The 25342-nt window shown below is 40.9% G+C and overlaps 1 protein-coding gene and 1 non-coding gene across 2 annotated transcripts; one reads left to right on the top strand and one right to left on the bottom strand.

Annotated features, from left to right (window-relative positions):
- Positions 1-155: 155 nt before the first annotated feature.
- Positions 156-1897, top strand: LOC115057413 (uncharacterized). The gene is made up of 5 exons (XM_029524523.1): positions 156-392; positions 648-764; positions 1019-1160; positions 1478-1701; positions 1874-1897. Exons 1-5 carry the CDS (start codon positions 171-173, stop codon positions 1895-1897), a joined length of 729 nt encoding a protein of 242 aa, XP_029380383.1. The 5' UTR covers positions 156-170.
- A 6931-nt stretch (positions 1898-8828) lies between these two features.
- Positions 8829-8899, bottom strand: trnag-gcc (transfer RNA glycine (anticodon GCC)). Its single transcript has one exon. It is a non-coding gene; the product is annotated as a tRNA-Gly (tRNA).
- Positions 8900-25342: the final 16443 nt, after the last annotated feature.

The raw sequence follows: 25342 nt of genomic DNA, 5'->3' as shown, positions 1-25342 counted from the left end.
AGTTTGGATTTTGGGAAACTAACGAAGGCTTGAACATCACACAGACACACAGCTCTTCCTGTCCTGGATATAGAATAAGACCATCCCTATCATTTTATAGAACGTGTCTCTGTTTTCCAGCTCTGCCCTCTGAAGGTCTGCTGTCTGTTGTCCACATCACTGATGATGGAATGAGCTTCCTCAAACCTCTGGAGATCACAGACACTCATGTGATTGTCAAAGTGTCTCATCTCTCTGCCTTTGGCCTCGTCTGGTTGGGAGAGATGCTACAGAGGTTATTCAACAACAAGAAACCTATTTGTGGCCAACTTCTGCTGTTCCTCCGACCTCCGGCCAGAGACATTCAAATACTGGATGTGTTTCTCCTGCCAAGCAACCTCCCTTTGTCTGAGGTAAAGCTTTGTGTCATTCACTTTGATAATCAAACTTCATCAAACATATTAATGCTCAACATCTGAACTGTGAACCTTTAAATGTTTTCTGTTAACTTCTGCCTGCTAGTTCAGCAGATGTCGTAAACAGCAGCTTAATGAGTCAAATTTAATCAAGCAGCACAGAATGGAGCTTTAGATCAGGATCTTTTTGTGTGTTTTCCAAAATGAACTTTAGTCTTTCGGCACTAACACTATAATGTCCTGTTGCTGAAGGTTACTGCCCAACAAGATGATGCTGTTTACATCAAGATCTCTTCTGCCTGCAAACTGATAGTTGACCAAAGGTACATTGTCCGCTCTGATCCAGAGGACTTTGAAATACAGCCTGAGGTGAGTCAAACCTCCATACAGTTCTAACAGATATCAAAACCATAAAAATGTCCTTCTATTCCTCTGAGAGCTGTGTCACTGTTTGAAAACATTCTTGTTTTGGTCTTATTTCTATTCACTATCTGTTGTGTTGATGTTAGCATGCCGACTAGTTAGCTTCATCTAGTCACTTGCTATGGAATCACTCCCGTAGAACAGCTAGTGGATTTAGTAGTTAAACATTTTGTTCCTCTGTTTTGTCTCCTCTTTTGCAGTTTGCTGAGTTTTACTCAAATTATGGGCCAAATTTCTTTCCAACATTTGAGGTCTTCCTGACTCCAAACACAGAGACACTGACTGTGATGGTCAAAGATGAAGAAGGAACAGAAGTGTGGAAACGCAGAGTCCCTCTACAAAGTAAAGGTTTCATCTTCCTCTACATAAAATATATGAAGAAGTGACTCAGACTAAATAAAGTCTAAAGACCAAAAACCAACCAGTTTAAATCACAGTGCTACGTTTATTTGACAGATGTCATGTGACATCAAATAAAGCTACGCAATCATCGCTGTTGCACAAAGTTTTAGCAAAGATCCCAACAATCTTGTTTGCGTTAAAATAAAAACATGTCAGTCATCGATATGTCATCTGAAATCTGATGTTAGATCAGTGTTTTAAAGTGCTGGTTGTTATTGGTGATTATTAAACAAGTCTTTCATCTGGTTTCATGTTAGGTCCAAAAAGGGAAACCAGTCAAAGCAGCCTCCCAGCTGACGACAGCCTTCAGGCAGAAGAGAGGCTGCTTCTCGCTCGGACAGAATTAATTCAGAGAGTGTCTGACACTGTTCTCAACCAGCTTCTGGATAAACTGCTTGAGCGTGGTGTTATCAGTGATGAAGAAATGCAGTCAGCCAGAACAAAATCCAGAGCAGAAAAAGCCAGAGATGTGATCGACTCAGTGAGAAGAAAGGGAAGAGAAGCCAGCTCATTTCTGATTGCTGCTCTCTGTCAGCTGGATCCATGTGTTTCCAGAGAGCTCTCATTAAGATGAAGCCAAAGACACAAAGACTCTGAAGATGGACGGATATTAACATGCAAAGATTTGCTCTAAAGTCTCTTTTCTTAAGTAGTTAAGAACAGAGGTCTCCGCCTGATCCCACAGTACTTCGGGCCCTGGGATTTATTTTCTAACATTTTTATGTTAAAATGTGTGTTTACTGTTGGGAGCCGTTTTTAAAGGAAAAATAAAGGTCCAAAACAGGACCAGTTATTGTTCAGTCAGATCAACAGCAGGCTGCCATCGACAGCATACTGATATCAAAATGTTCAGCTAATTCAGGACATGATTGCTGAGACTTTTCAGCCTTTACACTTTTACATTTTTTTATAATTAACTTTTTGTAGGTTTATTTATTTTTTACATTTTTAATGAATGGGACAAATCTTCAAACGCTCTTCATGCTTTTTCATCTTTGATCTCCTTCCGCATACTTTCAACTAGAGACTCCATTCAAACTCTAAAATGTTCACAAAACCTTCAACTATTAAACTTGTGTTCAACTTTTAAATATCTTGTCCACTTTCTGAAATTTGACAGTTTAAACCTCGTACTCATTTCTGCTGTTTCTGACTTTATGATGGATGTGTATTGGACTGAATGTTCACAGCTGGAGTGGAGAGGAGTCGAAAAATCCTCTTTAACTCGTTCCATCAGTTTTACATCAGAATGGTACGGTGGCCGATAAGTCTAAAAAAATAACAAAGTGCGAAACGATTTTACAAAGCGTCAAACTAATTTACATGTTGGGAAACATTTTTACATTTTATTCAACAATATTACATGAAACACTTTTACCACGGACAAAACAAATGTACATTTTAGAAAACAAATTTACAAATGGTAGAACACTTATACAAGTCTCGAAATAAATTTCCGAACGACAGAATCTTCCGGAAGGGGAATGTACCAAATGCCGGAAGTGATCCAGAAGAAGATTGACTGTGAGCTCAAAAAGTTTGTATCGGTTTGTGTGGCGGGAAAACTTTGCGGAGTGAAAGTTTATGGCAGCATGGAGTAAATGATGTTTTGGCCGTTTTGTGGAAACAACTTGAGCCAATTTACGCGGTTGTGTTTTCCGTGCGGACGATCTGTAGAATGTTTAACGTTGATGAACGGACCAGACGGAAGGATCACGCGCACAGGAGACATCTAATAAACAGCCGGAAAATGCTAAACAAGCTAAGTGTAGCATCGCGCTAACTAGCTGAAGCCGCTGTCAGACATGCAGTGAATTAAAGTGCACCGTTTCATTTTGCAGCCATTCGTTCACGGAATAGCGACGCTTTTAGTTAGTAAGCGTTGCTAGTTTTTATTTATTCATTTTTTTTACCTTTGGCTTACAGTTATGCTAAATGCACAATTGTTGCTGATTGTTTTAGCTGCTGCTAACTTTCTGTTTTGATACGGAACTCCGTTCATTCCAGCAGAACAACCATGAACATCATATAAACAATTCATGGAGGACAGAAAGTCAAAGTCAAAAGAACTGTGGGCCGAAAGGAAACAGGTCCAGGTACGTGTGTGGATATATCTGTAAAATATGGAAGTCAATATGTGTGTGTGTGAAATGAATGATATCTTTTTGTTATTTTAGCAGATAAACATGGATTGATGGCGCCACATGGAGCTGATTTAAAAGCTCAGAGAGGGAAAACACTCCCATTATATACAGATCCGGAGGTAGCAGCACCTGATCTACTGAAGCATGATGTGAAGTTTACACGGTGCAAACATCAGCCTGCGGACTCTTAAAAGGATGATTCCTCTCCAAACGCCATCAGGTTGGAACTTCGTGGACCTGGACAACTGTTTGGCTATCGGACGATGTGGCAGGTACTCAGACAAAAGTCCAATCTTCGAGTGAAGAGAGATGATGTGATGAATGAGAGAGCACGCAGAAGGTTTCTAAGAAGAAGCTGCTACTCAATGGGAGCGAACTGTATGTGGCATGCAGATGGTTCTGATAAACTGGCTCTCTCAGGACGCATGGATGGATTTTTTCACCTAAAGTGCTGTGGCTCCAATGTGGACCGACAAATAACAAGAAGCCAACAGTGATCGCTGAGAATCTCCTCTCATGAGACTGAGGACTGATTGTGGCACGGAGAATGGCATTATGGCTGCCATTCAGTCTCCCCTACGCCTCCATCATGATGACTGCTGCTCTGGGCCGTCCAGCCACATGTATGGCTCATCCACGAATAAGCAGCGTGTTGAATCCTGGTGGGCCATATTTAGAAGGGGAAGGTAAGTGGCCTTCATGAAGTCATTTTATTATGACTGACCTTTCATTTGATTTTCATCTTTATGTTCTATCTCAGATGAACTCCTCTAAACATATATAATAATTGAGGCTGGGACTTTAACGCGTTCATTTCAATTCATTCATTACAAAGCCTTTAATTAATTAGATTTTTTTTAATGGAGTCCCACTTCTACTAATAATATATATTTACTTCTGATTCTATCCATTTCTACAGGTCTCAGTTCTGGATGGAGTTGTTTGCTGGATACTTCAACGGGAGCCATGAGCATCAGTGCCTTCTGAGATGTTGCTATGGTGATGTTGGATGAGTGTGTGAGACTGTGGAACAGTCACAGGATTCACACTTCCAGAACAGCGTCATGTCCAATGAACTGTACTGCTGACCACACAGGTAATATTGGTGATGATTGATATTTCCATGTTTGTTTATTTATTACTTTATTGCTGAAATGTAAATAAATAATATAAATGCTATTGATTCTATCTAACACAGATTTGGCTCCACAGACTGGATTTGAGATTGAACCAGCTGATTTGGATGCTGTTCCAGAGGCGAGCCTGTCAATAGCTCCATGTGGGGACTCAAACATGCAGGAGGACTTTGTTATGGAGCACAAACAACTCCAGAAGCCAGAGAACTGGGAGTCTGCAACAGAACTGTACATGAAGCTGAAAGAAACTGCTCAGCTGTGAGTCAGTGAGAAAGGGAATTTTCCCTTCCTGCATTATCAAGTGCTTGTTCATTGGGGTTTCTGTCCCTTTTTTCTATTTTTTTTTTTTTTTTTTTAAAGTAATTAATTTTTTTAATATACATGTCAAGAGCCATGAGTTGACTGTGCTGTGATTTGGTATTAGACAAGTAACACAGAATTGAATCAAATATTGCCATGACTGAAAAACTCATAACCAATCTATCACAGATGCAATCAGAAGTTAATATTCGCAATTTTTTTTATTGTTTGTAAACATAACATTTGCATTCCCATTGTTTCATTTCTTCAGATGAACAGGTACCAGAATCATTTGGAAACATCACAAGGAAAAGTGAATGACAAGCTAATAAATCTGATCTGGAGTGGTGGAACACTGCAGTCTGTCTGAACACCAAGTGTCACAGCTTCATTTTTGCTGAGTTTGAAATCAATTGATAAAAATTATAGCAAAGTAATGAGTCCTATATTTTTGTAAGTATGGAATACAAAACTTCTTGAAATTTGTTTTGTCTAAAACTTAATGGTGAAAATCTTAACTGTGTGGAGAGAACAAAAAAAAACACCTTTTCGGAGTCTGGTCTCGAGGTGTGATCTAGTTACCAATTACAAGTTACAGTTACAAGTCCATGTGTGACTTAAACACAGTGTGTGAATCTAGGAGTGCTAATTTCAATGTGTTTGAACATGTATTGGGAACTGGGAATGGAGAGTCATCCAGGAACTCTATTCTTGGCGATGGTTCCAATCCAGACGGGGGAGGTGAAGTCAGCCCAGCTGCAAACATCAAAACATCCTCCAGAGACACAGCAGCCTGACCTTCTGCAAAGAAAAACCTTCAGTTACATCTTGGCAATGTATTTTCTCAACAAATTATATAAAAAAAAATTGTGATTTACAAACCTTCACAATAAAAGACACAGTCGGCCCAGTAGCCCAAAGTTTGACTTTCTTTAAGTCTCCTGTTACTTCCTGATGGACTGAGGTCAGGTTTGAACAGTCTCAAGTTCCAGACCAGTGAGTGGCTTTTCAGAGTGGCACAGGACAGGGGCCAGCAAAGTAGGCTGTTGCTGCAGTGCAGTCAGAAACTGAAGAGCTGAAAGACCATCTTTGAATCTAAAAAGTGACCACAAACATTGTTTCACATTTAAATGACCTAAACAAACTTCAATGTTTTCTAAAATGACTATCCACCCAAACATATAGAAATGAGTAAAAATGGTTGTGTTGAACATTACTGATTTAAAGAAGAACTCTGTGTCTTGCTTTGCACTTGGCAGGGTAATTGTTACTCTACAGACTGCAACAATTACGCACACAAACAAGACTGGAATGACATGAGCACCTTTTGATTGGCATAAGACAGAGGAAGGGGAGACAGACATCACACAGCAATTATACTAAACTAAGGCACACATTCTGACACACTGACTCAGAGCTAAAGAATATACATTCTTAATAAACCACAGAGGGGGATGATGAGGCATTTCAAACTAAAATATCTTAAATACAAAAAAATAAAAATCACATCATTACAAATATGATCTTACCTGTCAATTACAGATGGGATGCAGTCAATAATGTACCATCAGAGGGAGTCTGACACGACTACTTTCTTTTCTTCAACAGTAGCAACACGTCTCAGACAGCCTGCTGTCTGTAACATTGTGCTGTGTCTCATGATGCATTCTCACAGAGCATCCACTGAAGAAACATTCTCAATCTGAAAGACATAAAGGGACACAAACACTCATATCAATAACTGTGTACAGTGTGTTCTGTATCTTCTTGCCTACTTTTTATTCCACAACACAAGATTTAATTCTGACATACAAACAATGAATAAAGCCAATTCTGTGTATGTGATAAAACAGACTGCAGGAACAACATAATACTCTGTCCTACCACACCACAGCCGACTCTCACCTCTTTCAAAGCTTTCCCTATTTCTTCATCAGTGATCAAATCAACTGTTGGCCCACAAGATAATGAACAAGATGTTGTGACAGGAAATGCGGCCCCGGACCTCCATGCACCGCTGACAAAACAATCATCTTTCCTGCCAGGTAGTATTCATCCTCCCTGACAGCTGTTCATGAATTTATGTTGTAAAATTAAAACTTATCACTTATTATATACTATAATGTATTCAGATGAAACACAACAAGTTCAAGCAACAAAGCGTATGTCGTGATATATAAAGTTAATGATCATTAACCATTAGTTTTGTTTACATCTAACTCTGTTCATACCATTTGCATTGTACGCCAAGAACTGATGTCCTTCTGGTCCATGAGGAATGAGCCGGTCTTTCAGATGTTTCATCAGTAGAGTTAAAAACTCTCGTCTCAGCCCACCTGTGTCAATTCCTTCTTCCAAAACAGCATCATCTGTGAATTTTAACAGCATGTCACAGGTTTCAGAATATGTTGAACATCTTACAAATGCAAATATCTTTCCCATGTAATCAATAAATGAATATTAAAATTAAGTGAATCACTGTTGTGTTTTTTTTACTTATCCGTAGGAAGTACTCCTGACTGGATTTGTTTCAGGTGGATCCAGATCCTCAGCGTTAGATATTACTGTCTGAAAAACAAATGAAAATGTCTGAAACAACACACTGAAAGCAAAGAACATCAGGCTGCCATAATCTGCCTTAATACCTGTCCAGGCTGAGCTGTGGATGAATCTCTGAAACATGATAAAATTGATAAACTGGCGAACTTTATGATACAGAGTATAACAGAGCTTTGAGTAACATTTAGAGGTAGAGAGGAACCATAAGATTTATAAATAAGAGATGATTTTGTGATAAATGATATTACACGTATGGTAATTTCTACCACATGTTCATCACAATCACAACAACTTAAAGACAAATGACTTCTTTTGTAAAAACTAATACCTACCCTTTATCTTCAGGTTTCATCAGGGTGTCTGATTGGAATAGTAAATGCCAAATAATCAAGACTTGGTTCTTCAGACTTAATGCTTGAAACCTAATGCAAATCCTATCAATAAATAAATAATAATAAAAAAAACTTAAAGTACAAAATGTAAAAATGAACGTACCACAGTGTCAGCTGCATTGAATTCAGCTGTGCTCCTCGATGTGATGACAATTTCAGAATCAGAGTCTGATGTATCAACCTCTGTAGTAAAAACAAAACACATTATTAATTATGCTACATCAGAGTAAATAAATGTGTAAAAATATTGAATGAAGAGATCCACAAACCTCCTCTAAAGTGTGTTTCTAGGCAAATGAAAAAAGTGCCTTTCCTATTTCCTTTTTATATTCTGCCAGTTTGAATGGGCTTTCTGACCCAGGCACACTGCATGTCTGACAGCAGCTTCAGCTAGTTAGCACGATTCTACAGATCGTCCGCACGGAAAACACAACCGCGTAAATTGGCTCAAGTTGTTTCCACAAAACGGCCAAAACACCATTTAATCTATGCCTGCAAAGTTTTCCCGGCACACAAACCGATACAAACATTTTGAGCTCACAGTCAATCTTCTTCTGGATCACTTCCGGCATTTGGTACATTCCCCTTCCGGAAGATTTCTTTTGGAAATTTGTTTTCTAACATGTGAATTTGTTTTGTCCGGGGTAAAAGTGTTTTTCTTATGTAATTTTGATGAATAAAATGTAAAAATGTTTCCACAACATGTAAATTTGTTTCACGCTTTGTAAAAGTGTTTGGCACTTTGTAATTGTGTTTTGCACTTACCGGCCACCGTATAAAACAGAGCAGGAACACTAAAGTAAGGGGCGGGGGGTGAAAACGACAGGAGGGTTAAAGAGCAGATTCTCTCTGAGGGGACGGATGTTGCCACAATACACAGTGTGTGTGCCATCACATGTGGAAGATGTGTGCAGACTGAAGCCTTGGTCTGCCACCAGCTCAGAGGGGCTGCACTTCTACTGACCACCAGGGGGCTCCACTGGTTGTTTCACAAAGTCACAGTGTGTTGGAGTCTATCAGGGTATTTTCCAAGCAGCACTGTGTTTCTAACATCTGGATGTTGGTAAAGAGTGACTCTGCATTGGCCGGGAATCGAACCCGGGCCTCCCGCGTGGCAGGCGAGAATTCTACCACTGAACCACCAATGCTTACTTAACTGTTTTTACCATGACGTCATGAATCTCTCGGCATCAGCAGCCTTTCACAGATGATTTTTCTAATTTCTGTATTAATATACAAAAATGTATTTACATTCAAGCTGATATCTTTCTATAATAATCCATCATGGACTGCTGGACTCTTTGATATCAGTAAATCCACCATATTTTAAAGAAGTTCAGAGTGTTTCAGAGTTTCTGACATGATACAGACAGACAGATCCAACAAAGTATTTAAATGAACTGAGAGCTCAGACCAGCAGAGAGAGAGAGCACACACACACAGACACACACACACACACAGTGGACGAGGTGCGCAGCTTCTGTGATTCCAAAAATGAGCGAAAGCAGGAAAAGACGCATTTTGATAAGTAGAAGGAGGAACAAACCAACAGATTTGGTTTTAGTTCAATTTAACGCCACTTATTTGTCGAATAACAGCTGATTTGTGTTTCACTTCATTCTTTCGCGAGACAAGCGTGAGCTTCTTTATGCGCATGCGCCGTTCCGGCTGAATCGAATGCGAGTGTGACGTTTGAGTTGGTGTCGCGTGGGAGAGCGATGAAGGACAGGAAATGCCTTTGATCTCCGATGACGTCACACAGCCTCATAGAGGTGAGTAAACAGTTGTTGGTGTTGTCAGTAAAACATTCATTCATCCTCAGAGTCATCTGCTTCTACCGATCAAATCCCAGATGAGCCCTTTGTCAGCTGTTGTAAGAAGTGAAAAAGCCTCCTAAATGTGGAGGGAGGCCGACTCTGTCAGAGAGCAGTGTGCATTCTAGCTTCCTTTAGCTGTCAGCCTCTGATCATCAACTCTTCAGCTTCTATGACTTCAACAATTCCTTCTGAATGCAGTCTGAGGCAGTGATTGTGAAACTTTCATTCAGACAGAGATCCCACATTCAGAAGAAAACAGCCACACACAAACAAAGTCATCATGAACAGCCTACATGGAGCCTAAATGAAAAGAAGCAGGAAGTAAAGTGTGAAAATAATGATGAACAAAGTGTCACACAGAGAGGCTGCAGCCTGGTGTGGACTATAACGTCAGAAAATGGATCAGTCTGTGACACGGAGCACTAAAGTTGGAAGGCTGAGTTCAGCTTCAGCTTCTTTCATGTTCTCCCTGTGAAAGAAAGAAGGTGAACATGAGCTTGATATGAGAACACAGCAGTGTGCATCATGGTGCTCATGTTCATATAGAAAGAAGGAGGAAAAGCAGCAGCTCTGGTTTGCTGTTTCACTCCCTTTCCCTCCCCGCTATGAGCTGTCACTCACCCACAGCACATACTGTAGACTGGTTCACAGTCAGACTCATGATTCATGACTCATTGGTTCAGAGTGGAACTCATGAGTCCCAGTTCAGCAGCAGCACATTCACACACTGAGCTGAGAGTCTGCTGCACGACTCCGCTGGAACATTACTGGACTGTATTACATCACTATATCAGTCAATGAACCAACCAACATATAAAGCGTTGCTTTAAACTTTTATTTATACAGCCCCTTTCAAAAAAAAAAAAAAGTTCCACAAAGGGCTTTACACATTAAAACATAAGAATAATCAGGATGAGTTCTCCCACACACACACACACACATTATGTTTTTCTGCCAAATATAATTTAGTACACTGAATAAAAATTGTCCTTTCAGAAGAGAAACTGTTGCCATGTCCTCTGTTGAGTTCAGCCCTTCAGCATCCTGTTATTTATTGACATGTTTTTTTTGCCACATGTGGATACAAATAAATATTGTTCAAGATAAGAAAAAACATTAAAGAAAAATACAATATTTTTATGAAGTGAAGAAAGGGCCAATTTAAAAGCTTTATCAGTGCTAAATGACAGTCAACATGTTTCACAAGAAAATACTTTATAGTTTATACAAAAATGCTTGACTTGAGGACTTGAGGAGTCCCTGGGATCATGGTGGACTGGACTCTGTTCTCAGACCAGTTCTGATTCCTCTGTCAGTCTCTGCTGGATGAAGCTCTCCTCTCCACCTCCCAGGAACATGGTCCAGAGTCTGGACAAGCTGCTGCTGCAACATCTGGATCATCAGGAAGCAGCTGATCCTCCATCAACACACACCTTCCTCTTCACCGCCTCCACCTGTGTAGAGAAGAAGAAGAGAGCAGATCCATCAGTGTTTCCTGACTCTGTCCATCAGCTGTCAGTCAGTGATGCAGATCCAGCATAAAGACCTGCAGGGACTTCAGTCCTGTTCAGTCCAGATGTGCAGCAGCTGCTTCCTCTCAGCTCATGTTAACGTGTTGGAGTGAACACACTGAGCTGGAAACTCACAGACCTCAAGTCTGCTGACTCAGCACATTTCTCTGAGTCCACAGTGGAGATAAAGAGCTGAGTCATGAAGGTTCATCACTTTACTGATGATTTACTGAAGGTCCATTTAAACTGAGAGACTCTGACAGACAGACGGACAGACAGACAGACAGACAGACAGACAGACAGACAGACAGACAGACAGACAGGATTCTGGTCTGCAGAAAGACCACATAGTGACAGTGTGATGAAAGAAGATCAGTGATGTGCAGCTTTCAGTCAGACTGATCTCAGAGCTGTGACAGATGAACCTGATCAGAGAACAAACAGTCTCAGCTCAGATCTGACAGTTTGATGGACGAGGACCAGAATCTGAACATCTGAGTTCTTCAGCTGGAATCTGCTTCATTTTGATGGTCAGATGATCACAGCAGTCCTCTGACTGATCTGATTGGCTGACTGTTTTCTCCCTGTCTTTGTGTCTAATTCTGAAATCTGTTTCTGTTCTCCTCTCACAGCTTCACTGAGGAGTTTGAAGGTTCACAGGAAACACTGAGACTTTGTTCTGATACTGGATTTAAACAATATTACTGAAAGGAACATGAACTGAGTCCAACTGTAGCAGAAATAAAACATGAGTCTGACCTCAGAGTCTTCAGTCTGAAGTTTGGACTCTTCACAAGATCAGACAGATCCTTCAGGTCTGAATCCTTCAGGTTGTTCTGACTCAGGTCCAGTTTTCTGAGATGGGAGGGGTTGGACTTCAGAGCTGAGACCAGATAAGAACAGCTGATCTCTGACAAACTGCAGCGTCTCAACCTGAGTAAAGAATAAAAGTGTGACTTTAGGAGACTTTAGGAGGAACTTTAAGTTCCTGCTGGAAAGTGTTCAATGTTTCATCAAGTCAACACATGATTCACAACATCTGGAACATTTTCACTTAATTCAGCGGTGACCACGTTTAACATGCTGAGTTTGGTCTGAATCTTTCAGCCTGCTTGAGTCACATGACTTTATAGTCGTGTTGGAACAGGAAAACACTGAATATTAGTGCTGTACCCAAAGAAAAAAAAACAAAAAACAATTGATATAAGAATCACAATTTTCATTTACTATGATTCAGAATCGATTCAAAATGTCCCCAAATCGATTTAAAAATTAAAACAACGCTGACAAAGATGCTGTCTGACGTCACCACAGAGCTGGTTCTGGAACATACATATGCATCAAAACAAGGAGGAAACTACAATAATGCAGGAAAGAGAGATTCAACAGGCCCCGTCCTCGTTGCAGGCAAAGATTCTGACTCATTTTGGTTTTTACTGAGCTTGACATGACTTATTTTATAGCTTGCTGCTCAGAGTAGCAGTTTTGGTCCACACACATTTGGAAAGGCACTTTCCTTAAAATTTAAAAGGCAGCATGTTCAACTGCTCAATTTTTTGAAAGAGACACTTTTATTTTTGCTATTCAAGCAATATGTGATATTGTATTAAACAACAGTTGCAACAATTCCATCTGAGCATGGATAAATGTTTAAAACTTAATAAATGTGAAAAAGAAACTTTAATGTCTCCATTCGTCATTTTGTCTTGCAAAGCAGACTGGAGTAGATCATGAGGATCCATTGCACACCTATAGATTGCAGCAGAAATGACTATGAATCCAATTGTTTTGAATTGAATCATAGCCCCAAAAATCCAAATCGAATTGTTCGAGAGTGAATGATTCCGACCCCACTGAATATATTTTTGTCCATGTCAGTGAGGAAAAATATTTCCTGTCATTGAAACACTGAAGGATTTTTATTATTTTTCTTATTAAGTTTTAAATCTGTAGTTCAACATTTCTCTGCCACACCGACTGGACTAAACCAGAGAAGAAGAAAACAGACGTCAGCATGAAGATCCTCAGTGAGGATCAGTATAATATCAGCCTGATGTCTGCAGGTCAGAGTCACCACAACTGTAACATCATATTAATCTGAGAGCAGAAATAAAACATGAGTCTGACCTCAGAGTCTCCAGTCTACAGTGAGGACTCTTCAGAAAACCACACAGATCCTTCAGTCCTGAATCCTGCAGGTCATTGTTCAGACTCAGGTCCAGTTCTCTGAGATGGGAGGGGTTGGACTTCAGAGCTGAGACCAGAGAAGAACAGCTGATCTCTGACAAACTGCAGTTCTCCAACCTGAGTGAAGAATAAAAGATGTGACTTTAGGAGACAAAGTTCCTGCTTAAAAGTGTTCAATGTTTCATCATCTGTTCAGAGCTGAAGATTTAGAAAGTAGAAGTTTAGAAAATGAAAGTTCCTGCTTGAAAGTGTTAAAAAAAAAAAAAAAATAAATCCCCCCCCCCAAAAAAAAAGGATTGATTTTTTTTTTTTTTTAACCTGAACTGACTCAAACTGTCATCATTGTGAGTTTAACACATCAGAAATTACCAAACAGCAGAGTCAGCCAAACTTTATTTCTATCTCTGATTCTGCCACATATGAACTCCTGTATAACAATCTGAGCTCTGGCTAGTAAGTCCACTCTAAAACCAGTCAAACAGTCTACAAACCATCTGCAGAAGTTCTACACAGAAAACCAAACTCACCATTGATATATTTGGAGAAACATGAACAGTGTATAACATTGTATAGAATCCTATATCATCTTTAAGTACTTACAGGGACGGGACGGGATCTCAATCCGCGGGAATCCTGAGACTGATATTTAACATAGCTGGGAGATCAGAGAGGCAGACGGAGCAAACATGTTTCCTGCAGCAGAGACAGGAGGGCAACGGGGCAACTGCTCCCCCAGCAGACCAGCCCTTAGAGCCAATCCTTATCTTAGTGTGGAACCAAACCACTGCAGCTGATTGGACTAAAGCTTTGCTACACAATCACAGCAAAATGGATGTTTTCCTGAGGTGGTGATGTTTACATTAGGTATGTTTGGAGCCACCTTATTTCCACTGCTGCAGTGTGTTGCTCATGTACATTCATGTAACTGCTTTGGGGTCAGTGGTTCATGTAAACATTATTATTCTAATAATGGACCAGGTGGGAAGGTTCCTTGGAAAATGAAAGCATTAGTTCTGACAATCTGTTTGAGATTCAAACTAAATTGGCATTATGACTGAAATATCCCAAACTCAACCAATAGAGCCATGTTACATGTGGATGACGTCATTCAATTGGTTAAGAGAGAAAAAAGGTTCACATTATGCTGAACATGGAACGTGGAGACTAATAGAGAACCAAGACAAAACAGAGGTGGTGAATTTTAGGCCAAGTTGAATGTTGTTAATCTTGGGACAGTAATGCTGTCCTACACTGATCAGTATAAATGTCCTGACGTTGGACCAACACATGACATTTAACCCAGCTGTCAGTGTTTTAGCTCAGTCTGCAGGTAGAGCCCTGAACAAGTCTGAACACTGTGCTCATCTGGGAGTTCATACTTTCTTCTATAATGTGTGTGTGTGTTGGGAGCTCTCGAGTATCAGACATACGACATGACATGAGAGTTCATGTTGTTACAGCAGCCACTGTATGATTAAATACATGTCCTATAAACCCATGTGGGTTGGGCATTTTTATGAGATGACATGCAAATACATAAATGCATGAAATGAACCACAGACCAAAATCTGCATATTAACATACAAATATTCATGAATATATGATGTCCCTTTTTGGAAATGCAAGATTGATTAATAAACTGTCAATTTCAAATGTAATTTCCTAATTAAAAATTGGTTTTCAAAAATAATTTTGAAATATTTAACAGTTTAAATGTTAAAAACCTGGAGAGGATTTTCCCTCATAAATATAAACCTGTCTGCAGGTCAGAGTCACCACAACTGTAACATCATATTAATCTGAGAGCAGAAATAAAACATGAGTCTGACCTCAGAGTCTCCAGTCTACAGTGAGGACTCTTCAGAAAACCACACAGATCCTTCAGTCCTGAATCCTTCAGCTTGTTGTGACTCAGGTCCAGTTTTCTGAGATGGGAGGGGTTGGACTTCAGAGCTGAGACCAGAGAAGAACAGCTGATCTCTGACAAACTGCAGCTCTTCAACCTGAGTAAAGAATAAAAGATGTGACTTTAGGAGACAAATTTCCTCCTTGAAAGTGTTCAGTGTTTCATCATCTGTTCAGAGCTGAAGGTTTAGAAAGTAGAAGTTCAGAAAATGAAATTCAAACAGCTGAACCAACAGGAAGCAGCTTCACAACAGTCAAATACAAACAGTGACAAGATTTAATGAGAAAATGAAACAACACTGTAAAGAACCTGAACTGACTCAAACTGTCAACATTGTGATGTTAACACATCAGAAATAACCAAACAGCAGAATCAGCCAAACTTTATTTCTATCTCTGATTCTGCCACATCAAATCAGATTTATTTGTATAGCGCCAAATCATAAAGTTACATCAAGGCACTTTACATATAGAGCAGGTCTAGACCAAACTCTTCATAAATTTATTTAAAGAGACCCAACAGATCCCCCGATGAGCAAGCACTTGGCAACAGTGGCAAGGAAAAACTTCCTTTAAGATGCAGAAACCTCGAGCAGAACCAGGCTCAGGGGGGGCGGCCATCTGCCTCGACCGGTTGGGTTGAGAGTGGGCGAGAGAGAGAGAGAGAGAGAGAGAGAGTGAGACAGGCAGAGCGACTCAAGAGCGAGAGAAGCTCAGTCCTTCCCCCAGCAGCCTAGGCCTGTAGCAGCATAGCTAAAGAGTAGAGGGCTTTAACTTTTTAACTTTAAGCTCTGTCATACAGGAAAGTTTTAAGCCTGGTCTTGAAAGTTACTAAAGAGTCCACCCCCTGGACTGATGCTGGAAGTTGGTTCCATAGAAGAGGAGCCTGATAACTGAACGATCTGCCTCCAGATTTACTCTTGGAGACTCTAGGAACCACAAGTAAACCTCCATCTAGAGAGCGGAGTGGCCTGCTAGGACAGTAAGGAACTATGAGCTCTCTGAGAAATGATGGAGCTTGGCCATTAAGAGCTTTATATGTTAAAAGAAGGATTTTAAATTCTACTCTATATTTTACTGGCAGCCAATGAAGAGCAGCTAACACGGGAGAGATGTGATCTCTTTTCCTAGTTCCTGTTAATATTCATGCAGCAGAGTTCTGAATTAACTGAAGGCCTTTCAGAGATTTGTTTGGACATCCAGATAGTAATGAGTTACAGTAGTCCAGCCTAGAAGTTACAAATGCATGGACTAGTTTTTCTGCATCCTCCTGAGAAAGGATGTTTCTGATTTTCCTCATGTTTCTCAGGTGGAAGAAAGCTGCCTGACTAACTTGTTTTATGTGAGGGACAAAGGACACTAAATTTGTGGCTGTTTTAATTACAGTTAGGTTTTTGTTTTTAGCTCCTGTTCTGTTTAATTTGGGTTTTTTAACTTTTCTAAATTTAGGTGGTCGGGGGACAGACACGGTTTCTATAGACCTAAACATAGACAGAGACTCTATTCTATTCTCGGCAGATGACCGCTCTGACTGAGGCGCAGAGGAGCGTGTTAAACTGCGGCTCTGCCTCCTGGTCTCGACCCGGGATTGTCAGGGTTTTGGATTTCTAATAAAATCGGCCATATTTCTAGAAATGAGAGCGGCCCCGTCCACGGTGGGATGGACACCATCTCTCCTAATTAGACCAGGTCTCCCCCAGAAAGACTTCCAGTTATCTATGTAGCCCACGTTGTTTTCGGGACACCACCTCGACAGCCAGCGGTTAAATGACCACATGCGGCTGTACATGTCATCGCTGGTCCGATTGGGGAGGGGGCCGGAGATTCCGATTCCACATTAATTTTTGTGACTTCCGACTGGCGAAGTCGGGTGTCGTTACTGCCGACGTGAATAACAATATTAGCATATTTACTTTTACCCTTAGCCAGCAGTTTCAGATAAGACTGGATGTCGCCTGCTCTGGCCCCCGGGATACACTTCACTATGGCCGCCGGTGTCGCTAACTTCACGTTCCTCAGAATAGAGTCAATCACTAGAGTCGGCTTTTCAGCGGGTGTGTCGCTGAGAGGGGAGAACCTGTTGGAAAGGTTAACTGGTCGGTGGTGAACCGGGGGCTGCTGCCTACGACTATGCCTCTTGTCTCGGACAGTCACCCAGCCGCCCTGGCTAGATCCCGGCTGCTCGGGAGCCACTGGGGGGGAGGAAACTATCTTAGCTGCCGTATGAGCTCGTCTAGGTTGGCCCGCACCGGCTACGAGGGGGGGGGGGGGGGGCTAGCTACACTAGCATAGGTTGGGCTAGCTAAAGTGCGGAGCCATGATTCTAACTCATTAATTTTCGCCTCCATTTCTACCATCATCCTACATCTATGACAGGAAGTGCTATCATAAAAGGAGGCAGAAGAATAACTACACGAGGCACAGAGAACAGGAGAGGAGAGGAGGAGGAGAAGGAGGAACAGAGAGTGGAGACAGAGAGCTAGAGGACATTGCTAATCGGGTAGTTTGATTAGCGGAGGAACAGAAACGGTTATAAACTTTGCAGAAAGGGGAGATATTGACTTTTAAACCTAGTGCTGGTGTGAAATTAATTTTCTGTCGGATTAGTCGAGTGAATTAGGAAATAATAGCAGAAGAACAGTGAAAACCACACACAAGATGACAGAGCACAGCAGAGAGCACAACCGCCAGTGACCGGAAATGACGCAACACGCTACCACGCTCCACATATGAACTCCTGTATAACAATCTGAGCTCTGGCAGGTAAATCCACTTGAAAATCAGTCAAACAGTCTACAACCAAGCTGCTGAAGTTCTAGACAGAAAACCAAACTCACCATTAATGATATATTTGAAGATGACATGTCTTGGCCTGACGTTGGACCAACACATGACATTTAACCCAGCTGTCAGTGTTTTAGCTCAGTCTGCAGGTAGAGCCCTGAACAAGTCTGAACACTGTACTCATCTGGGAGGTCATACTTTCACTCTGTTCTATAATGTGTGTGTGTGTGTGTGTGTGTGTGTGTGTGTGTGTGTGTGTGTGTGTGTGTCCTGGGTCAGATGATGCTTCTGCTGTCTGGGGATTCTGTGAATATTCTCTTTGTAATACTCAGCATCATAGAGCTATTGGTTATCTTACAGCAGTACACAGATTGACCTCAGTGTTGGCTCTTCATGGTGATTTGGGTTGGGAGCCCTCGAGTATCAGACATAAGAGACAAATGCTCCAGCTGTGGAACAGATGTGTGAAGCTGCCTGATCATAGAATTACAAAAAAGATATTTCATCACCATCCCTGGGCCAGTGAGCTGAAATTAATATTCTATATGAATGGATTATATAATATTTTCATTAATAAATGATGTTGTGTTATTAGAGATATAAACAAACTATTGCTAAAGCAGAGAGAAAAAAGGTCTCTGGGTGTTTAGAGGAAGACAAAATGAAGAACCGAATGTCTTATAAAGAACTCTGTTTTGGCCTTTAGTCATTTGTATATATTGTTGTTTGCCCCCCTCGTTCACAGGGTGCAGTCCACTCTGTGTGTGAGTCCAATTTACTGTTCCAGACAGAGAGGTTGGCTGGTTCTTTTTGCATTTTGGTTTGGGTGAAACAAATAGCAGTCCTAGTCGCTGTATAGCTGTAATAGCTGTGGGGGAAGGTATTTGTTTTCATTAACCATTTTCTCCTGATTCGTTGCTAGGGAAGTAAGCTTGCAGTTTTTCTTTTTGTCCTGAGTTTATGTCAGGCTATATTCCAAACCTTACTTGATTATGATTTAAACACAGAAATAAACAACATGAACATGGACACACAGCAAACACATCGATTAAAGTAAAGACACAGTTACTAACTCAGTTACACACAACATGTTGCATTGAGTGTGTTCTCCGGGTGGTGAATCAAATCAGTGATTCATTTTGGATTATGAAGCTTTTTATATTGATTACGATCTCCAAACATCTTCAGTTCATTTTATCTCATTTGATGAAAAATCTTGAATAAATAATAATAATAAAAAAAAAGAAGTCTTGACACAAACATGAACACTGACCTGAGAGTTTCCAGCTCACAGTGTGGACTCTTCAGTCCAGCAGACAGCAGCTTCACTCCTGAATCCTGCAGGTTGTTGTTACTCAGGTCCAGATCTCTCAGACTAGAGGACTGGGAGCTGAGGACTGAGGACAGAGCTTCACAGCTTCTGTTTGAGAGGTTACAGCCACTCAGTCTGAGGAGGAAACGGCAAAACAAGTCAAGTGATTAAAGAAATATGTTTTTGATTCTCAACTAAATAAAAAGATCCAGTTGATCTAGATGGATTTATTTGCACATACAGAACTTTGTTGGAGTCTTTGACCACTGGCAGCAGCCTCAGAAGAGCCTCCTCTGAAGCAGAGTATTTCTTCAGGTCAAACACGTCCAGATCTTTTTCTGATGACAGTAAGATGAAGACCAGAGCTGACCATTGAGCAGGAGACAGTTTATCTGTGGAGAGACGTCCTGATCTCAGGGACTGTTGGATCTCCTCCAGCAGAGAACCATCATTCAGTTCATTCAGACAGTGAAACAGGTTGATACTTTTCTCTGGAGACAGATTCTCACTGATCTTTGTCTTGATGTACTGGACTGTTTTCTGATTGGTCTCTGAGCTACTTCCTGTCTGTGTCACCAGGCCTTGTAGGAGAGTTTGGTTGGGCTGCAGTGAAAGACCCAGAAGGAACCGGAGGAACAAGTCCAGGTGTCCATGTGGACTCTGTAAGGCCTCATCCACAGCACTCTGGTAGAGACGTGTTGTTTTAGATCCAGTCCTTATTAGTTTAAACTTTCGCGTAGTTTTTTTTTCTGACATCAGATTGACTCCAGAGCTGATGAAGGTCAGATGGACATGAAGAGCAGCCAGAAACTCCTGAACACTCAGATGGACGAAGCAGAAGACCTTGTCCTGGTACAGCCCTGTCTCCTCTTTGAAGATCTGTGTGAACACTCCTGAGTAAACTGATGCTGCTCTGATATCGATGTCACACTCTGTCAGGTCTGATTCATAGAAGATCAGGTTTCCTTTCTGCAGCTGCTCAAAAGCCACTTTTCCCAGAGACTCAATCATCTTCCTGGTCTCTGGACTCCAGTGTGGATCTGACTCAGCTCCCCCATCGTACTTGACCTTCTTCACTTTGGACTGAACCACCAGGAAGTGGATGTACATCTCAGTCAGGGTCTTGGGCAGCTCTCCTCCCTCTCTGGTCTTCAACACCTCCTCCAGAACTGTAGCAGTGATCCAGCAGAAGACTGGGATGTGGCACATGATGTGGAGGCTTCGTGAGGTCTTGATGTGGGAGATGATCCTGCTGGCCTGCTCCTCATGTCTGAACCTCTTCCTGAAGTACTCCTCCTTCTGGGGGTCATTGAACCCTCTGACCTCTGTCACCATGTCAACACACTGAGGAGGGATCTGATTGGCTGCTGCAGGTCGTGTGGTTATCCAGAGGCGAGCAGAGGGAAGCAGTTTCCCCCTGATGAGGTTTGTCAGCAGCACGTCCACTGAGGTGGACTCTGTAGGATCAGTCAGGACCTCAGTGTTGTGGAAGTCCAGAGGAAGTCGACACTCATCCAGACCGTCAAAGATGAACACAACCTGGAAGTGATCAAAGCTGCACATTCCTGCTTCTTTGGTTTCAGTGAAGAAGAGATGAACAAGTTCCACCAAGCTGAACTTCTTCTCTTTCAGCACATTCAGCTCTCTGAAGGTGAAGGGGAATGTGAACTCTATGTCCTGGTTGGCTTTGTCTTCAGCCCAGTCCAGAGTGAACTTCTGTGTTAAGATGGTTTTCCCAATGCCAGCCACTCCCTTTGTCATCACTGTTCTGATTGGTTGGTCTCTTCCAGGTGGGGGTTTAAAGATGTCTTCTTGTCTGATGCTTGTTTCTGCTCTGTCCTGTTTCCTGGATGCTGTTTCAATCTGTCTGACCTCATGTTCCTCATTGACCTCTCCAGTCCCTCCCTCTGTGATGTAGAGCTCTGTGTAGATCTGATTCAGAAGGGTTGGGTTTCCTGCTTTAGAGATCCCCTCAAACACACACTGGAACTTCTTCTTCAGGCCAGATTTGAGTTTACGCTGACAATCTGGGGCGATAAACTCTGAATGGGTGAAATAAGAATAAACAACAGCATTGATATTTACTTCTAAGGAATAATAATATGACAACATATTTCTCTCCGTCTCCTCAGACTTCAGTAAATATCTAATTGATCCATCATGTTAAATCCTCTTACTTCTCCGCAGACAGTCAGCCAGCTCCTCCTGCTTCATCCTCCTCAGGAAGTTCACTGTGATCTTCAGAAATGCCTCTCTGCTCCTCCTCTGCTCTTCATCCATCTCATCATCCTCATTCTTGATGAATTGTGGGTAATCTGGACTCAGACTCCTTTTCATTTTCTTCAGCTCGTTCTTCACATAACAGACGATGTTCTCCTCCAGCAGCTGGAACACAATAACATCCTGTGTAAAGTTCCCTCTCAGTATAAACTGATGGATCAAAGCATCAGATCATCAGTCAGCAGAGTTCAACTTTAGCTGCTGCTGTATCATCTGCTGCCACGTCTCTTTCCAGAGCTACACAGAAAGATTCAGACCTGCTGACTTCACTAAACTAACTTCACTGGTGTAACTTACTAAGTTTGACTTTAGATTCTGACAACACAGAGATCCTGATCATCACATGAAGACCAAACTGATACAGCCCTTCAACACATCAACTTAGGAAGTGAAAATTCAGGGTATTAACTGTGACTGTGGCTGAAGATGGATCAGACCACCTGAACTAGTTCACTGATGAATTATTCCATCTTTAAACCCTGTAGAGACAGAGTCCATGGAGGTCCAGGACTGAATCTGATTAACTTTGGTCTTTGTTATTAAGTCACAGCTGAAATGACCTGGAAAACAACTAAATAACAAACCTTTCTTTACAATTCACTGTAGATGAAGAAGAAGGAGCAGAAATGTTTTCTGAACGTCTCCAACAGACCATATTCATACAGAACATATCTGTTGAGGCTGATGGATTATTGCTCTGTGGTGAACTACAACTCCCAGTCCTCTCCCACTCTCTCCCACCCCAAACCTGTTCAATCCCAATTCAACTCCTGTCTGTCACAGAGTAAAGCTCTACTGGTCTAAAGAGTGCAGCTTCAAACTCAAGTCTTTGTTGGTGTCTGTTGTAGTCACTGGATGAACATTTACACACCATAAATATGGAGTCCAGGTCTGTGTGATGATGTTTGTCAGACTTAAATCTGAGGAGAAAAGACACAAACATACAGTTTGTTCCAGGAGTTTTCTATGAACACCGATAGACAAACTTTGATACCTTTAATGAGTCAAACAACAACAAATGATCAGATTTTACCTTTTTTCTTTGATAAAGTCATCCATAGACCGCTTACGATTCATGGAGACACAGCTGGATCCAGCAGACTGTTGTCCTCCCTTAAAGTTAAGAGGATGACCCATAGACCGATCACTCTTCATGGACACACAGCTCAGTTCAGGAGAATCCGGTCTTGACTTCTGGTTGCTAGAAAAAACAGAGTTGACATTAAAAGAATTAACCAAAAAAAGTGGGCAGAAAATTATAACTTGAAAATAAATCAGCCAAGTCCAGCTTTCATTTGTATAGCCACAATAACATTTACATGTCACTTTGACTGTTTGGATATTTTTCATTTGACTAAAACGAAGTATTTTGCATAGAGTATTACTGACATGTGCAAGTCAAATAATAATAATGCTAATAATAATAATAATAATAATAATAATAAGAAGAAGAAAAAGAAATATATCTGTACATGCAGGCAGCACAGCAGCATCATGGTTAGTGCTGTTACTCCACAACAGCCATGTCTGTAGGTCTGAGTGTGAGTGTGGCAGATTGTCACTGTGTGTTGGCCCTGTGATGGACTGGTGAATATGAATGAATGAATCTCCACATCCTGGTTGAGCTCCCAATGGAGACAAGGATAAAAAAACTGAAGCAGTAAAAAATTTAAGTGACAGTGAGAGTGAATGATGATGGAGCAGTGATCTGAGTGCTGAGCTCTGACAGATGGACAGTTAGAGATCCTCATCTCACCTCTGAGCTTTGGTCTGACTCTCATGTTCCCCACACAGAGTGGGTTTAGATGTGAATGATCAGCTTTTACCTTTTTTCTTTGATAAAATCATCCATAGACTGATCACTCTTCATGGACACACAGCTGGATACAGCAGACTGTTGTCCTCCCTTAAAGTCAATAGGACGATCCATAGACCGATCACTCTTCATGGACACACAGCTCAGTTCAGGTGAATCTGGTCTTGACTTCTGGTTGCTAGACAAAACCAAAATTTTAATTAAAATAAATAACAAACAAGACACAGAGCACAACATGATCTGTTTAAATTAAAATAATAAAGTCCAGCTTTCATTTGTATAACCCCAAGTCACCAAGAATATTTTATTGTGTGATTTATTTTTCATCTTAATTTATATATTTTCTATCTTGGCAAAAAACAAAACCAGCAGCAGAAAAGGTTCAGCAGTAAAAACTCTAAGTGTCAGTGAGAGTGAATAATGATGGAGCAGTGATCTGAGTGCTGAGCTCTGACAGATGGACAGTTAGAGATCCTCATCTCACCTCTGAGCTTTGGTCTGACTCTCATGTTCCCCACACAGAGTGGTTTTAGAGGGAGGGGCTCCCTCCTCTCTGTCCTCACACTGATTCATAGCTGAGCCTCCACCTTCACACAAACACAACAAAAAGATTCATTAACACAGGATTTACATCAGAGGACACAATCATCATCATTACTGTCATTAACTTCAGCCTTTAACTCCCAACAACAAACTGTTTGACTTTTCTGTCTCCGTGTTGATTTCAGTCAGATTGTGTTATAAACAGAGAACATTCCTGATTCATGTTAATCCCGATCTTCAATGTTATACATTGGCATTAACACTAAATTTCAAGCAAACTCAGATCACCATTTACTTTTTACAGTGCAAGTTGAAGAATTATGGATCTTTGACACAGTTATGATCACCATAACTTGGCACATTTTGAGGTCTACAATTTTAATGAAATACATTTTTGAGGGCCAAATCTTTCCTTCAGAAGCCAAGTAAAAAAATAAAAACAACACAAAAACAAAAAGAACAATTACAACTAAACCAGTCTGACCTGTCAGGAATTGCCAGACCAGAGGAGGTGGTTCTCTCATCTGATGAATATGATAAATCTTAAACATTTGTTTCTTTGACACATTATTTAAATAGTGTGTCTCCACAACTTAACATAGAAATCAGTCTGATCTGTCAGTAATCAGGAAGTTTCAGAGAAACGTATCTCAGATCTGATGGTGCTTCTTCTGTCTGTCCAGTAGATGGTGGTATCTGACTGTGGGATGTGTTGATGGAATTGTGATTTAATTCATGTAAGCTTATTGATCGAACAACTCATAAAAACAAGGAGTGCCGCTTCTTGGTTTTGTTATTAATAAGCAACAGAGCTGAGACAATGTTTTCAGGAGATACAGACCTTGAATATTATATATATTCAATCAGTGTTCTTATGGATTAAAATGATAAACAATAAAAAACAATTTTCCAAAAAAATATTGTTGGCTCATCTTAGCTCTGGAACAAAATGGAAAGATTTGACATTAATGTTACTGAACCAGTTTTCTTCCTCATTACAGGAAACAAAGAGGATGTGATGAAGTTCTACTATCTGTCTACTAGATGGTGATAAACAATGTGGGAACATTTTACATTAAATCAGTCACAGTGTGGAGAAATCAAACAGTTTCTGCTGAACAAAACTGGTCATATTAAAGTGCTGCCTTTGTTTCTTATTGTTTCTAAATGTATTGGAAGACAAATGAACCGAGGAAACTGAAGTCAAACCGAGTTCAGAGGCCTCTTAGCCAGCTGACCAGTTCTGAGGAACCTCCATCAACATTGCTCACAACATTAGTGTGCGATGCTGCTGGAGGAGGAGAGGGGACCCTGCTGCTCTCTACACTTGATGATCTATCCCAATCACACAGGGTTTCTTAAAGAAAACCAGCGAGCAGGTGATGTTCACAGAGTCTGTTACCATGGTGATTGTCTCAGAGTTTAAATACCCCTGT

This window comes from Echeneis naucrates, chromosome 2 (genome assembly GCF_900963305.1).
Source record: "Echeneis naucrates chromosome 2, fEcheNa1.1, whole genome shotgun sequence".
NCBI lineage: Eukaryota > Metazoa > Chordata > Actinopteri > Carangiformes > Echeneidae > Echeneis > Echeneis naucrates.
Note: the sequence above shows the minus strand (reverse complement) of the source record. Positions and strands in the feature narration are given on the sequence as shown.